The sequence below is a fragment of the Anopheles moucheti genome, chromosome 2 (genome assembly GCF_943734755.1).
Source record: "Anopheles moucheti chromosome 2, idAnoMoucSN_F20_07, whole genome shotgun sequence".
NCBI classification, from domain to species: Eukaryota; Metazoa; Arthropoda; class Insecta; order Diptera; family Culicidae; genus Anopheles; species Anopheles moucheti.
In genome coordinates this window covers 76,898,760-76,915,074 of record NC_069140.1, presented here as the reverse complement: position 1 = coordinate 76,915,074, position 16,315 = coordinate 76,898,760, and the positions used below count along the sequence as shown (strand labels likewise).

General features: G+C 46.6%; 2 protein-coding genes across 3 annotated transcripts; both read left to right on the top strand.

Moving 5' to 3' along the window:
* Positions 1-1,396: 1,396 nt before the first annotated feature.
* On the top strand, positions 1,397-9,918 carry LOC128309449 (uncharacterized protein KIAA0930 homolog). Of its 2 annotated transcripts, XM_053045844.1 has the most exons (7): positions 1,397-2,101; positions 4,875-5,464; positions 5,537-5,715; positions 5,802-6,052; positions 7,138-8,805; positions 8,952-9,101; positions 9,183-9,918. In XM_053045844.1, exons 1-7 carry the CDS (start codon positions 1,969-1,971, stop codon positions 9,221-9,223), a joined length of 3,012 nt encoding a protein of 1,003 aa, XP_052901804.1. In that variant the 5' UTR covers positions 1,397-1,968; the 3' UTR covers positions 9,224-9,918. The 2 variants fall into 2 exon arrangements, with proteins under 2 accessions (XP_052901804.1, XP_052901805.1); XM_053045845.1 differs by lacking the exon at positions 7,138-8,805.
* A 518-nt stretch (positions 9,919-10,436) lies between these two features.
* On the top strand, positions 10,437-16,280 carry LOC128310823 (spondin-1). Its single transcript, XM_053047547.1, has 4 exons — positions 10,437-10,732; positions 13,237-13,628; positions 13,690-14,761; positions 15,576-16,280. Exons 1-4 carry the CDS (start codon positions 10,513-10,515, stop codon positions 16,226-16,228), a joined length of 2,337 nt encoding a protein of 778 aa, XP_052903507.1. The 5' UTR covers positions 10,437-10,512; the 3' UTR covers positions 16,229-16,280.
* The last annotated feature ends 35 nt before the right edge of the window (positions 16,281-16,315 follow it).

Below are 16,315 nucleotides of genomic sequence, written 5' to 3'. Positions count from 1 at the left end.
TCTATAAATGCCATAGGAATGAAGAGAATCGAATAAATCTATATAAATTTTAATCAATTATGCATCTGAACAGTTGTCTATCTTCCGAAAGCGGGGTGGGGTTGCTGAGTAAAGTAATTATAATATTATATTTTATTTTGCATTTAAAGTACATAAGCTTGATTTTTGAATAAACTATAACTTATATTTTATTTTATTATTCCTTAAATCTCTTAATATTTACACAAAAAAATAAAAATATGAAATTGTTGTTTCTTTAGGTGCAAGGCCGCGGGAGTTAACAAAATGCTGATACATTTTTCAAGTTCAGCTTCAACTACGAAAAACCACTATACCGTTGCCGCGCACACTATTGTTTTCAGATTTCCGATACCAGGAGAGCATGTTTTTCAAGAGGTGACACCTAGTACCAGCCGAGCAAGCACAAATCACGCGCTTCCCGGTAGTTGCAATCCCAAGTTGTTGCATGTAAGATGTTGCGCAACATGTGTTGCGCAACATATGTTGCGCGACATATGTTGCATGTCAGATGTTATGCAACATATGTTGCGCAACATGTGTTGTGCAACATCATGGAACTCGGCTGGTACCAGGTGTTACCTCTTGAAAAACATGCTCTCCTGGTATCGGAAATCTGAAAACAGCTGGTTTGTATGAAGAGTTAGTGTATAAACATTGCATACCTTACGGCTCATTGCATTGCAAGTTGATTGCATACCTTCCGGCGTAGTACCAGGAGCTACCACTTCCGTGGATGCTCTCCTGGTATTATACATTCAAAAACTGGTAGTTTATGAAGTAGTTTTTCGGTGGTTTTCGAGCAAAATTGCTGTACAAGGTGCTACCTCTTCCGTGGATGCTTTCCTGGTATCGGGAATCTGAAAACAGCTGGTTTGTATGGAATTTCGTACAAGCCGACGGAAAGTTTGAGCGCGATGAAGGATGCTTTCCGTTTCTTCCATTTTCCTTACACTAGCGATCGCTCTCACGGGTTTGATAGTATGCAATGCAATAGGGATGGGCAAATTTATTCCACGCTGCAGGTATCACCTCTTGGTATGCTCTCTTGGTATCGGAAAAACATGCTCTCTTGGTATCGAAAATCTGAAAACAATAGTGTGCGCGGCAACGGTATAGTGGTTTTTCGCAGTTGACAAGCTGATTTTGTCACTTGACAAATTTTTCAGCATTTTGTCAACTCTCTTGGCCCTGCACCTATACATTTCACTCGCTACACTGGACCTCCGGAGTTAAGTAACTAAAGTTACACTAATCGCACAATGAGTCTGTTGCATTGTGTACACCCTGCTTAACATGCATAACGTATATAACGCCTGGTAACGGTGCACAGCTGTCAATGGCAACTGTTTACAAATGCACACAATCGCAGCAATCGTAAACAGGCTCCGAAACGGACAGAAAACGTACATCTAAGTTTTTTTACACAGTACCGTGTGTGTATTTTTCCGGTTTCCTATTGCCGCTATCCTTCCGGCACCACACAAAATATCCTGAAAATGACAACCGATTTCGTATGAATGGTACGGGGAGGCTAGCCATTGCGCAATTGCGACCGAATGCCAGACGCCCGAAGTGTGATGAACCAAAACACGACCGTCGGTGCGTTTTCCAGAGCGAGCAAAAATTCAGTTTGGCAGTGTGCTTGGAAAGATCCACAGTTCCTACGAAGGTGAACCTTTGCGCAGTTCAAGTTAAAGGTTAAGTCGCCAAAGAAGAAAAAAAACTTCCAATCAGTGCTCAAGCATCCTTACGTGACTCTATCGAAACGGATCGGTAAAGTGAGAAAAGATGGACGTTTGTAGCAGTGGTAGATGAACAGACCAACATCCGGTGCTCGGTGGACGCGTGTGAAAAGTGATTGCCAAGTAGGCTTTGATTAGTGCTGGTGAAAACGTAGAGTCTGTCCCAAAACGTGCAACGTTGGACGACCAACGGCGAGCCTTCACGATGTCAGCAGGTTCCGGTGGTCTCGGTGGGACGGCCTCGGCCCTGCTGAAATCACCTCAAACGGCCCTGCAGCTGCTGCTGGAGGAAATCAACTTTCAGCGTACGAAGGAGATGCGGCAGCTGCTGAAAGACGGTTAGTTGGCTAATTGTGTAACGATCCTGACATTCTTCTGCCATTACCCATTTCAGCAAACAGATTTGAATGCAATACGAAATATTCACACGCCCCACGAGGGGGGGTCCCGTTAAAACGGAGGTCTTCTCTCTTCCCTGCTGTCATTATCGATTTTTCCAAAACCGAACACCATTGCAAACGTTTGCCCACTTTGATGAGTTCATTCGACGATAATGGGCGAATATGCGCACTTCTCGTGCTACTACCACTACGGATGATGGCTTCAACAAACGATCCCACCACCACATTATTCTGCTTGCTTAACACACGGTTGCTAGGATAGCCTGCTAGGACGACGTACGCACAGAAATGTCAGGACGCGCTTTAGCCGACAGTCAACAACAAAAACAACGTTGTGTCGCCCATAGTAAGAAAGGACATTTCTCGTCATCCTGCCGGTTTGCTATTTCTGCTTGAGTTATTACATTGGCCCCCCTCGACGCGTGTATCGATTCCAATTTGGAATGCAATTTTGCCTGATCAACTTCGAAACGGAAGAGCGCACTCGTCTACGGGTGGTCGCGCTGTATCTCATTATCACGAATGCGAGAAATATTATTGTCGGGTTTGTCTTGAATTTCATTATCCAACTGCTTCTGTTTTGTATGCTTTAACTTAACGCGCACGGCTCTACTCCTCTTCTTTCGTCGTGATTCATAGGGAATTCTTCGATGTGCGTTGTACTGTACAGCGGGTTTGAAGAGAATCACACGACGATGAGTTTGATGTAATAGCGTCACCACCGGATTATTCGCTAATGGATGGATGTGAAGCACATTGTTTGCTTACTGTTTTTCACGCTCTAGCGAATTTGAGTCGATTGACTTTCATACAAAGACATACATTCAGAAATAAGCACTTTTTTCTCACTACCGTGAGATGAATGTGTCTCCATACAGCAAAACAGATACGATACAGTGTTTCACAAATCAACATAGATAAAAATAGCGAATTCCGATTTGAATAACAGCTGTGTGAGCGATAACCTGTGCCAGATTCATGCATTCGCTCTGGTGCATTATTAAAATGCATAATGCGTACTTAAAGTGCGCCCGAGGTCTTATCAGTGAAATGCGTCATATCTCAGCGTGTCAGATTTGGTAGTACCATTAATCATGCCCGAGAATATTTCAAGAAGTACATGTCGGAAACGGAACATGTCATGTGCTTGGCTTCCCAAAAAAGGTATACGATTCGTACGTTCGTTTCCACCATGCTGCTTTTTGTGTAGACCTTTTACAGCAGCAGGTTGGCATTTTGAAGATTATTCCCAGAAGCAAACGATTTTTCCCAAGTCTCCGGATGAAAATGAACAAATTTTGCATCTGCGAAACTTTTTCTCGACGTTGAGAATTATTTTTTTTTACATTAGAAAGTTGTTTGCTCTTGTTTTCCATCAAAGGTAGTCTCTAAATGTGTAACGAGTATGCCTCAAAACAGTACTTTCACAATGTGATAGATGACCTTTAACCTTCGTGGGTTTTACGTCAGTCATTTTGCTTTTCGTTGGTGACAAATGTTTTAGGACACGTGCAGCATGCTTTCCAAACCAAAGAGTTAATATAAAGCGGATTCCTGTAGAATATATTGTGCTATTGTAGTTACCATCCACAAAACTGCCTTTGGACTTTGCAACTTAAATAATTGGTAACAATTTCCGACGTCAATTCATCGGATCATCCAGACAAGGTGAAAAGGTGGCCAATTGACTAATGTTTAAAATTAGCTAGTTCCTGTACCTAGATGTATTCTTCATTCCGAAATGATACCCTTACCAATTTTTTTCCTTTATGATTTACTGCTTGAAAAAGTGGCTTTAAAACATTTTCTGATATGATATATGTAACGGTCAAGAGTACATTTAAAATGGCTTTCGAAGATATCGATTGGACTAATTGTGCGTGTTATAATAGCAACCAAAACATTATTACCATGATTGCCGAAACGCTCCGCTTATCATGTCGATCTCTCGACTGTAATTTCGAGACGTTAGACGAAGATAATGTTTAAGCGAAACTCTTTAAATGTGATTCCAAAAAATGTGATTGTTATTGATCCATATATGAGAACTCGACACCAAGTTGGGTTACGTCTGCTAAAATATAAAAGTCTCAAAAACAACCCGCAGCTCCATTACAATAAGGTAAATAGTATATTTTAAGCGACCAGATAGACTATGAGATACTTTCAAGAATAATACCAAGGTACTAGCTAAATTTACAGCGATTGGAATAAACGGTTTACTATTTAGATGAAGTGTGATATGTTTGATTTATCAATAATTTGTGTTTCGAGAATATGATTCAGATGCATTGTTCGGAATGAATATTTGAATTGAATAAATGAAAGCTTCATTAAGCTTCCCCAAGGCTTCTTTACTATAAAATACTATTAAAAATCATTAAACCTTGACTAGCTTTATGATCGTTCAATTATTAACAAAAACTCCGTCAAAAGGTGAATATCTCGAACTGCAGCTGAATAGTCAATTGTTAATGTCGGATTTACAAAACAAAATTATCAAGATTAAGGTTCCGATGATCTTTAAACTAACAGAAGAGGTCCTGTTACATTAGCAAACTGCTTCTTGTGTGTGTTCTGGTCTATTGGTCAGATTAAGGGATATGAGCACTCAGAACACTTGATATAGAAGCCTCACATAATATCAAGATTCCAATAGAAAATATTCCTTGTTCTTCTAATCTTCATGCTATTCTCTATTCCTTCCTAGATGGTGGATTCGTCGTCCTGCAGGGCACTACCTACTGGACGGACCTGTTCGTGCGACACTTTCTCTTCCAGTCGGAACCGGAGCACAGCATCGACTGCGACGATCTGCTATTTTTCGTGCGCAAAAAGCACATCAAGGGTTCGTCCCGTGCCATGCCCCGGTACGAGACGGAAATCGAGGTCTTCCGGAAGGACTCGCGCAAACTGCCGATCGGTGACCCGGACGTCGACTGGGAGGAAACGGTTTACCTCAACCTGGTGATCCACCAGTTTAACTACACGCTCACACTCGCCATCTGCACGCGGACCTCGCCGAAGGAGCTGCAGGTGTTGCGGCGCCACTCGCAGAAGGTGTACGCGTCGCCCAGCCGTCGAAAGATGGACACCAAGGGTGACAGCGAGGAGATCACCTATCCGCACATCTGCTTCATGGTGGACAACTTCGACGAGGTGTTTCACGACATTTTGGTGCGCGACGGTGAGATGGTGTGTGTCGAGCTGGTAGCTACCGATCGGGACGGAAGCGTGCAGGGCGTTATCTTTCTCGGCTCGATTCGTTACGATGCGCTAAAGAAGGTGTACGACGCAAGGGTAAGTGAGATCGTTTGGCCACCTTCTAATATCCTGTGCTAATTTGAGCTTTTTTCTTGTTCCAAACCGTAGCAATCCAGTCTCGGCTCGAAGGTCGCACAACGGATGTCCTTTGGATTGTTTAGTACCGGTGGCCCACAGACACGGTGCGAGTTTGTGCGTATGAAGGGTCCACAGGGCAAGGGACACGCGGAGATGGCGGTTACCAAACCGAAGGGTTCGGGTGTCGAAACACCCACCAGTGAGCCAGGGTATGGTACTCAGCAGCTACAATGCAACGGTTCCCGATCTTATACCTCTCACACACGTTTGTTTTTTTCCCCTCCCCCACGACCAGGTTCTGTGCCACTGATATGTGGGACTCGGAATGGGAGGAAGACTGTGAGGAGTACTACAACTATCGACACCAGCGACGGCTCAGCGATCCAAGCGCGAATTTGAACAACTTTAGCCGTTACGGTTGGCGCACGAAAAACCCGGGCGATCCCGGCTCATCTTACGGCGGTTCGAAGGCACGCTCCGAAAACGAGGGACTGGACTGTCTAGCGAACGAGGTGTCCGAGATCGAGGCGGGAGATTTGCGTGACGGTAAGATGTTTGCACACTAGAGCACCGTTCATCATTCCCGCTCACGAGATCATAAGCTGGAACGCTTGCCGACTGATGCAAAACACGTTCGATGTTTGTTCATTTGTTTTAACCGTTGTGCTCCCGGTTTCATATTCAAACTGTGCGTGGTTCTTGGACTTGTCGATCGATCGAAGAGAACACACACTCACAAACACTCGTACCACGGGTGACTCGTCCAAGAATCATGCTAGTTTGTTCAAAATTCTTCATCAAGTACATTTTCACTACTAAAACTATCCGTGTCCCTCTTCCGGTGTGCATGTCGCATGTTTGTTTACTAAACGTACTTCTAACCGCAACCGTTCTATTGCTTTACGCATTCGTATTATAACTATAGGCAAAGCGAAATTCGCCCCCAAAACAGATCAAAACAAGAATCATTCTGTATATATCTGTGTGTGTGCGCGCGCGTGTGTAGGCTGCTGATGGCTTTGCACCTTGAACATTAACACTTCTATCTTTAACCATAACCGGTGGGGAAGCAGGACGATCGCTTTAACCTCAAAATTTCGGGAAAAAAAGAGAAAAAATCATCCTTTAAATTATCCTTTATCCTGTTTTGATTCCATCCCTTCCTTCCAGCCGTTCCACGTACGTCACCCTATTTTATCCCTCCTCGGTGTGTGAATTGTATTTCATTTTGTTAGTCAATCGATCCTCTCTCTCTCTATCTCATCCTTCATCCTTCGCCGTCGCCCTCTTAAAAGTAGTGCCGCCCTATCTCTAATCTATCTTAACTTGCTGAAATCGTTAAAAAAAAACCTCCTAGCCTAATGTTAATAATGCCGTAGTAGTCAAGAATGAAATAGTGAACCAAATGCTGGAAACACGTTTCCGGATATCCTAAATCTTTAACCATCCTTGTTGATTTTTTCTTATAATTTTTCTCTCTTTCTCTCTCTCTCTCTATTTATCTTTCTCTTTTATATATACACACACACACATGAAAAAACGCGTGTTATTTCCCGTGGCCAATTTTTTTCGTGGGGACATTTTTGGAACTCGTCCGCCAAAAACAAAATGCAAACCCCCCCACCCCCCAGATCGTCCTGCTTCCTCGTCCGCCACCACCGTCTTGGGCACGAGACGATCGTCACCGGTCGGGCAGTGTGCATCTACCAACCTGGCCACCGATCGGTGTGCGTTCGTGAAAACGTCCACCGGCGAAACCAAGGGTGGTGGTGATCCACTAGCGGGAACGTCCACACCCTCCGCAACGGCAGGTGCACCTACCGCTGCTGCGACAACCAAGACGGGATGCTGCAGTTGCTTTCGCGCACCGAAAAAGCGCTGGTCCGATGCCGACTCGGTCCAGATGTCGGAAATGTACACGCCCTGTCCGTCGTGCGGTGGTAACGAACCGGAAGACACACCCGCCACCGAAACGGAACGCCACCGGCTCGAAGCGCTCGAGCTGCACGACTCCCCGGCCTGTCTGGCGACGGTGTCAAAGGGCCGTTCGCCGCTCATGAAGCACCGCAACGTTCTGATCGTGGAAAGTGAGCTGGAGTTTGCGGGCGGTGCCAAAGTCCGTACCGGTTCCGCAGCCGCTGACAAAGCCACCACCACCAAGAAGAAACCACCGACGGACGCACTCAGCGCGGTAAAACGGCGTGAAAATGGTTCCAAGGCAACGCAAAGCCCGAAAAAGCGTCTCAGTACTCCCGTGTTCCGGTCGAAGCGTAGCAACGCCGGTAACAGTGCGTCGGAACAATCCGACACTGCACTGGGTCACAAATCGAACGGCAAAGCGAAGGCGACCAATGCGCTTAACAACAACACCGGCCTGAATAGACGATCCGCGCCACCGTCGGCCGCGACCGAAGCAACCGAAGCGACCGAAGAGTACGAAATAGCGGACGATGCCGTCTCGCTAAACGGTGGTGGTGGAGATCTACTAACTGCGAACAGTGAACCATCGGCACCGGCACTGATTGATCCCAAGCAGCGCATACGCGTGAATGGTCGCGAAGAATTTCCGGCCGAACGGAACAATGGCACGTCGAACGGGAATGGGAACCACGGTGGGGAAAAGCAGCTAACGACTTCGGTAACGGTGGCCAACATCAAGGAGCATCGTGAACGACGAACCTCAAACGGGCGTACTTCGGGGAATGGATCTTCGACGATCGGCAGTGGACGCTTTTCACTGATCTATCGGCGCAGCAAGTCGTCTTCTGCCACTCCAGCGGTGGTGGTGTCTAAAAAGGACGATAAGAAAACGAAGGCCACCATCGCCTCCGATGGACGTAAAACGAGCGTAACGGATGGAAAGAATGCCGCTGAAACGCCACCGGCCCAGCCAGCAGTAATAAAGCCAGAAGAAAAAGCAACTCCATTGGACAGAAATGCGACGGAGCGGGACATTAACGGCAATCCAGACGAGAGCACCACAACCGAACCCACGGACGATGGCGAAACGACGGAAGAGAGCGAACTAAGCAATCGTGCCATTTGGGCCGCACTGAAAGAACTGCGTGCCAAGAAGGAATGTTCCACGCTGCCGAAGGTGAAGAAACCGAGCTACAACAGCTTTTACGCGCGGCCAACAATACTGGGCAGCGAGCGGGAAGGGACCGTACCGGCAGGAACTGTCGCACCACCGTCAACGACGATCGTGAATACGATCCCGAGTCGTCGCACACCGGATGGCACTAACATCTACTATCTGTGCGATTACCACCCGAAGCGAAACCATCACGGTGAAAAAGGTTTTGTATTTTTGTGTCTACTTTTCCATTTTCAAAATGTTTTTCTTCCCCTCGGGTGTGCTTTGTTTTACGATGTTGTGTCTAGTTTCGAAGGAAGAATTGTCCACAATTGTTTAACACCAGCTTTTTTTTTCGTACAATTTTAGAGCTTGATGATGGCGCATATAATCCGCTGTGGACAACGAAAGGGTTTACGCAAACGTTTCACTTCTGGAAGGAGAACCGCCGCCAACAGTCGACGCCATTGAACGCCTTTCTCACATACGTCACATTGCCGTGGTGGAGCATAGCGAAAGGTAAGCAGTTTTACGGGGAACTCCAAGTAAAGAGGATTGTTTGTTAAACAAATTCGTTTCCGTTTTTTCCCCCGTAAACAGATCTCTTAGACCACCGGGAGCAACCGATACTAACGTTTTAAGTATGCAAGGAATTGGAACGAAAAACAAGGATGCCTGTACATCTCAGGACCTCATTACACTGCAACTCAACCAGATGGAATGGAGCCGGTTTTGGAGGATATCCAAAAAAAAAGCGAAGAAACGACTTATGCTGTCCGTTAGCATAAGTTTGGGAGTTTTCTTTTTTTAGATTTTAATTAAAGGAGAATGAATCTTCCCAACCGCATGGCGGCCATTACAATCCAACAACACCCTTTGTTGCAATGAATGCGAAAAGGAGACATCTTCAAATAAGCTGTGTGATTCGATTAATGAACTCATTTTACATTCCACCGCTTCCATCGATCTCTAGTCAACAGCAACGGAAGACGGTGCGTACGGCCAAAGCACATTCCGGTGCAAAGGCAAACATAATTTTGTGATAATACTCTATTGCATCCTGCGTCGTCTAAGCGCTCCCAAATCGTGCATCGAGCGATCTTCGGAAAAAAGTCTTCTTGCTGGGTAATGCCATACCTTGAACTATCACGGCACGAGAACAAGAACTACTTTTTTGTTTTTGGAACAGGATTAGCTAGGGATTAGTAAAGAATAATTACAAAAACACACACACACACAGGAATCTCAGAACCACACGCATGTACTTGCACTTGAATGAGTAATTGTTTTACTTTATGCATTTAAGGTTTTAGGTTGCCCTATCAATATGGAATTGTAACTCTGTGTTGTTTCAAATTTCGAGTCAGAAAGTAAAGAAAGGGAACTCGTTTACTTTCGTTTCTGTTTGGTACAGTAATTAAGTTGTGAAATTGTGAGAGATGTTCGAGATGAACGAGTTTTTTGAGGTGAACATAAAATATACCAAAATATTTGCAAAAAAGAAATTCCATTTGTACGTTTTAATATGTGGTTGAGAGAACTTTTGTTTCTATTCCCAGACACTGCCGATCGTACACCGATCGGGGTGGAGCTGATTGGAAGATGATGTTCCAGCGCAGCGGAGAAGAGCATCAACATGAGCATCTCAATGGTAAAGCATACGTTACACGCTTACTAGCTGATAATACGAAGCACGGTACACAAAGGGAAACAGTCGAACGGACCGATCCGTAGCTCAGTCGCTAATCAGCTGCCCGTGCGCTCACAAGCGAAGATCGTCGCCCGTCCTCATCCTCGCTGTAATCAGTGCATTAAATCAGTGAAAACAATAACACATCCGAGAGTGTACACGGGACGGGGGAAGTGAACTACCTTCGTCGTGGCAGTGGCTGATAAGCGAGAAGACGAAAGATCTGTCTCTTGCGGCAGCATGGTTCCCTCCAACCGGGGACGATCGTCTCTACGATCGATCGTTTTCCCTTCCATCGTGCTAGTGTTACTGGTGCTTGTGGCCACATCCGAAAGTTGCAGCAAAGTCCCGACCGTCGAAGGCAAAACCATCACCACGGCGAAACAACCGGGTGACAATGGTTACCGTCTGGCCATCCGGGACGAACCGAAAGGATACGAACCGGGAAAGATTTACAACCGTAAGTAGTGGAACGAAAAGCAGGAAACAAATCGCATAAGAAATGCATTTCATCATCGTGGTGCCGTTGGCAATGTGTTCTAATTACGGTTGATGAAACGTTCACGCACGCTATGTTGAGTGGTTTGGTGTAGTGGACGTCACTGCGAGGAACTAGCTCATCGCTGATAATTTCCTTCAGCACAACAACGTGCCCGAGAGTACGATCGAATGAGCGCGATCGCCTCGATGGAATTGTGAGGTTAAAGTTTAGGTTGTGGTTTTTTAGTTCAGTTCAGGTCAGTTTAGTTCATGTGTAGTGCTATTATGAGGTACCCTGTGCAACATAAAGCAAATTAAAATAGTTAAACGGAACTGCTGGGGCGAATCTGTCTCGAATCTTTAAATATAACGATCGATTTTGAATTTCCAAAGACTTTGCAAATATTCCCTCGTCTGTGTAGATGCCCAAAAGTGAAGTATTGTGGCTAGAATTCGTCACCTAGCTCGTCTACTTTGTTCGGCGGACTTTGTTGTAAAAATTCTATATTAAAGAATCTTTGCATGTGGTAGAACACGAGCTTTCTTGAAGGTCCCACGGAATCGTGTAGAGTGGTAACATGTGTCAACATATCTCCAAGCTTGGGCAAATGAGCTCAAGGGATTGGACTTGGGCGGAAGATGGCGCATGGCAAAATTTGAAGAATCCAGGTTTCTGGGCTACCTGAACACCGGGGGGACATTCAGACGCAAAATCAAGCTGTCACGAGATCCTCTAGAGGTACTTGAGGGTTTGAGCGCAGGGCCACTCACCCTGCCATCAAGTATCACAGAGATTCTCACAGAAATCCGAAGGAATTCTCGAATCGGATCTGCAATCCTCGGATTGAAGGTTAACGAGGTAAATACCAAGTTGATGATGGCTCCAACAGGGGCCCTGCTTACAAACCCTAACTTACGCAGGGGTGACGTACAGAGAGATGAGAACATCGTTGAAATCGCCCCAAATTTTCCCTATGATCAGGGTCATAGGTCAGCATCGACAAAAGCATTGTTGTTGAGAGACGCGCTAAGGTGAAGGCTGCCAACTGATCATTCTACAGTTCGAGAAAACGTCTCCTCTCAAAATACCTGTCGTGATGAACGAAGCTGTGATTATATAGAACCTATATAGTTCCAGTACTCGCATACGGCTCTGAGACATGGACTTTGTCCAAAACTTACGAACCCCTCCTAACCGCTTTTGAGATTTTTGGCTCCGTATGTGTGAAAGCACAATGGAGTAGTCACAAGACGAACCCTTTGAGCTGTACGAACCCTGTACCCTGTGAGCTGAGACGAACTCTCTGTCGTACAGTGGATTAGACTCGTCAGGCTCCGGTATTCTGGTCATGTCCTGGGTGTGATATCCGGAAGAAACTGAGATGGATTGATGACATCACGGCCTCCAGAAAGGCCGGAAAGGATTGACAAACGTCGGCGACAGAGTAAGAGGGCTTCTGCAGCAGATCAAAATCCCGAAGCGGTTGTGACCTTCGAAACCCTCTGTCCGTCGGAACTTTCCCAATTGGAGCCAAAATACGGCTATTGAATAGTGCCGATGTCTGTGAGTCCGACATCGTACATAGCAATTTGGGATATCTCCCATGTCAATGTGCCGGTTGTTAGGACACATTTGCATTCCTTCCTTCACCAAATTCAAATTCACGAGACAGAAAATTGCAGCTCAATTACTGTCCCTAATAGGTCGTGTCACTTCCAACATATGCGGTTAGGTTATTCCTTAAGCAACTTCAACTCTCCAGATATGACTGCCATCTTTGTTCTTCCTGTGGGATACCGGAAGGGGTCACGCTCTAATCACTTTACGCCCAACAATAAGAAATTGTTATCATTCAAACTGAATTATAAAAAAGTGATAACAAATGCTTAAAAGCATCCCTGATTTTTGTGACTTTTAAATAGTCGGCCGATGTTATTTTCAACAGCTGACCAACTATATTCTAAAAGATTCAATTACTATTATTTTCCGCTATGTAAAACACCCTTTAACAACAAGTCGCAATTTCGAAATGAAGTTAACGATGAACAAACTAAAGGCTGGGCACGATTAGACACACAAAAGAATTCCGATGATCGTCAGACTGAGAGACGCATGTCGAAAGACTCAATGTCTCAAAACCCCTACATGATCATACAATGACCAATTATTAAAGGCGTTTTGAGGAAGTTCTAGACCGACAAAAGTTGAAACACTTAATAGTTAGAAGTAAAGAATGTAATACATACCTGCAAAACTCTGTATTCGTCTCAGCATCACTCAGCATTGTTGAGGCACACGGCACACACTTCACGTTTACTATTGAAATTTTGAATGTATATAGAGAACTTAATTTTTAACACCTTTCCGTTGAAGCACTGCACATTTATCCGATTCTCCGGATTGCTCTTCAAATTAGTTAACAACTTCACCGATCACTAAACACTTCTCACGATTTGTACTCTGTCCCATTTGCGCGGTACCAGTATTTATTGTCGGATCGCGAACGCACGCCAAACTGCAGCAATTTACTCACTTCACACTGGTTGCCCATGCACGCAACGGCGGCAAGACGTACATCGCCGGTCCCCGACGGGTCGGCCGATTCCAGCTGTTCAGTGACGCACTGACAAAGTTCCACGACGAGTGCGTGAACACGGTAACGCAGGCGGACGACTTCCCGAAGACGGAGGTGCAGGTGATGTGGGTTGCACCGGCGGCAGGTTCCGGTTGCGTCAGCATCTCCGCCATGGTGTACGAAAGCGAACAGCAGTGGTTTGCCGACGATGGCGCACTGACGAAGGTACTGTGCGAACATCAACCGGTACCGCGCCTGCAGAGAGGGGAATGTTGTGCCTGCGACGAAGCAAAGTACAGTGTAAGTAGATTTAGTTCCGACGGTATGTTAGCTTATCAGCAATCTCAAATGGTATCTGCAGTTTACCTTTGAAGGCATCTGGTCGAACGAGACGCACCCGAAGGATTATCCGTTCGCGATCTGGTTGACACACTTCTCGGACGTGATCGGTGCATCGCACGATACGAACTTTTCCTTCTGGGGCGAGCAGCACATTGCGACCGATGGGTTCCGCATGCTGGCCGAGTGGGGTTCGGTGCGCCTGCTGGAACAGGAACTGCGGGCGAAGGGATCGCGTCTCCGCACGCTCATCAAGGCGGCCGGGTTGTGGTATCCGCGCGTGAACGCTAACACTACCTCGAATTTCCGGGTCGACCGGAAGCATCACAAGATTTCGCTCGCATCCATGTTCGGTCCCTCGCCCGACTGGGTCGTCGGTGTGAGCGGGTTAGATCTCTGCCGGTCCGATTGTACCTGGACCGAGGCGCTCGACATCGATCTGCATCCGTGGGACGCTGGTACGGACAGTGGCATCAGCTACATGTCGGCGAATGCGGAAACACAGCCGCGCGAACGTATGCACCGTATCACCACACTCTACCCGGAGGACCCTCGAGCACCGTTCTACAATCCACAGTCGACGGAGATGACGCCACTAGCGCGACTCTACCTGCGCCGGGATCGCGTGATTGCCCGCAGCTGTGATGAGCAGTTCCTGCAAGCGCAGGTCTTGGAGCTGGCGGAGAACACGGAGGAAGAAACACGGCCGCAATGCGTGACCACCGTCTACACCGACTGGACACCGTGTTCCGTGACGTGCGGCAAGGGTATACGGATGCGCACACGCGAATACCTGCAGCCGGATGTGGCGGCCGGTGCCCGCTGCAACAGACAGTTGATCGCGAAGGAGATGTGTGTCGCCGAGGTGGTAGAGTGTGGTGAGGAGACCGGCGGCGAGGATGCAGCAAGTGCGGAAGATGTGGGACAGCTGGCAGCCAGTGTGGACGAGGCGGGCGAAGGTGTTGGTGTTTGTCGGACGACGCGCTGGAGCGAGTGGTCTGAGTGTTCTGCTAGCTGTGGCATCGGCGTAACGATGCGCACGCGCACATTTGTTGAGCATATGGGCCGCAAAAAGTGTCCCCACATCAGTGTCGGTAAGTAATGCTGCGAACAATTGCTGGAAATACTTAGAAGATCTGAGCAACTCTTCCCTGTTTCACAATAATGAAGCCTGGACAACTCCTGCAGCCTGTCATCAGGTCAGTTTCGTAAAGAATTCCAGGAAATCTCCGGGAGTCATATTATTTAACTACGACAGTATCTCCATCTAAGATTAGGTTCTTAAAAAAAGACTTTCCTATATTAAGTCCACTTACCAGAATTGCACACTCCTCTTCTACGTGGCCTCAAGCCTTGCGCCTGAAACCTTATGATAGGAGCTCAGAATATCCTTAAAATGGCGAAAACAATCGTAAAATCTATAGAATTCCTAGGGTACCTAGGGGATCTAAAGAACTGTAATCCTTTGCTGCCGCTGATTCTTCCAGCAATCATGAATCTCGGATCTCACAAGAATTCTTTGAAATATGCCGTGTCCTTCTCACAACTTACTGGATATAGAACTAAAGCTTTTCCAAATGTGCAATCCATTTGGTCACTTCAGACTTGTCAATGTCGTGGCAATGTCTTCAGGTTTCAGTGTCCTGTCAGACTTTAATAGCAAATGTTTCAAAACTGTTCTGTTGCAACTGCAGCAGTAGTAGTCCTTCAATCCTTTTCATAGTCTTAAAGTCGTGTATTATTTCTTCAAGTGCTCAGTAAAAAATGTAGCAACTTCGGGGGCGATTCTATTGAAGATATTGCCGGTTTGTTTAGCGTTGCAGATCTTCAATAATTTCAACTTATGGAAACAACCATTCAAAATTCCCATCAGGATCTTTTCATGTTCCGGATCTCTTTCTCTTGCAGTGGAAAAAGAAAAGTGTATGCGTCCGGACTGTTCCATCACCGACATGGAAGCACCGGATCCACTCTGTCCGGTAACCGCCTGGAGCGATTGGAGTCCATGCAGTGCGACGTGCGGCAAGGGCGTACAGATTCGTACCCGCCTGTTACTGCTGGTGCCGGAAGAACATGCACGCTGCCAGAATCGCATCGAGCTAAACCAACAGCGTCCATGCACGGAAAAAGCGGACTGTCTGTACGACACGTTCACCGCCAAGGAGATCTGCTCACAGCCCCCAGAACAGGGCATATGCCGTGGTCGATATCAGCGCTACGCGTACGACTCCATCCAAGGTACCTGCGTACCGTTCTACTACGGCGGGTGTCGAGGCAACCGGAACAATTTCCTCACGGCGGATGACTGCATGAACACGTGCAGCAAGCCACGGTTGGACGTTGCTACCGAGCGCACCAGCACTACAGCGGATCCGTTCGAGGCACTTCCCGTCGACTGTGTACTATCCGACTGGTCGGAATGGTCACCCTGCTCGGTTACATGCGGTACGGGCCGTTCGGAGCGTGTTCGATCGGTTGTAACGCATCCGCGCAATGGTGGACAACTTTGCCCACCGCGTATCGTAAAGCGCCGTAAATGTACCGGCCCACCGTGTAATTGAACATTGTATTGAGGCCACAATGCTTACCAGCACAAGTTGAAGCTGTAAATAAATCCGCAAACTGCTTCATTAGCGAAACGAACGGTT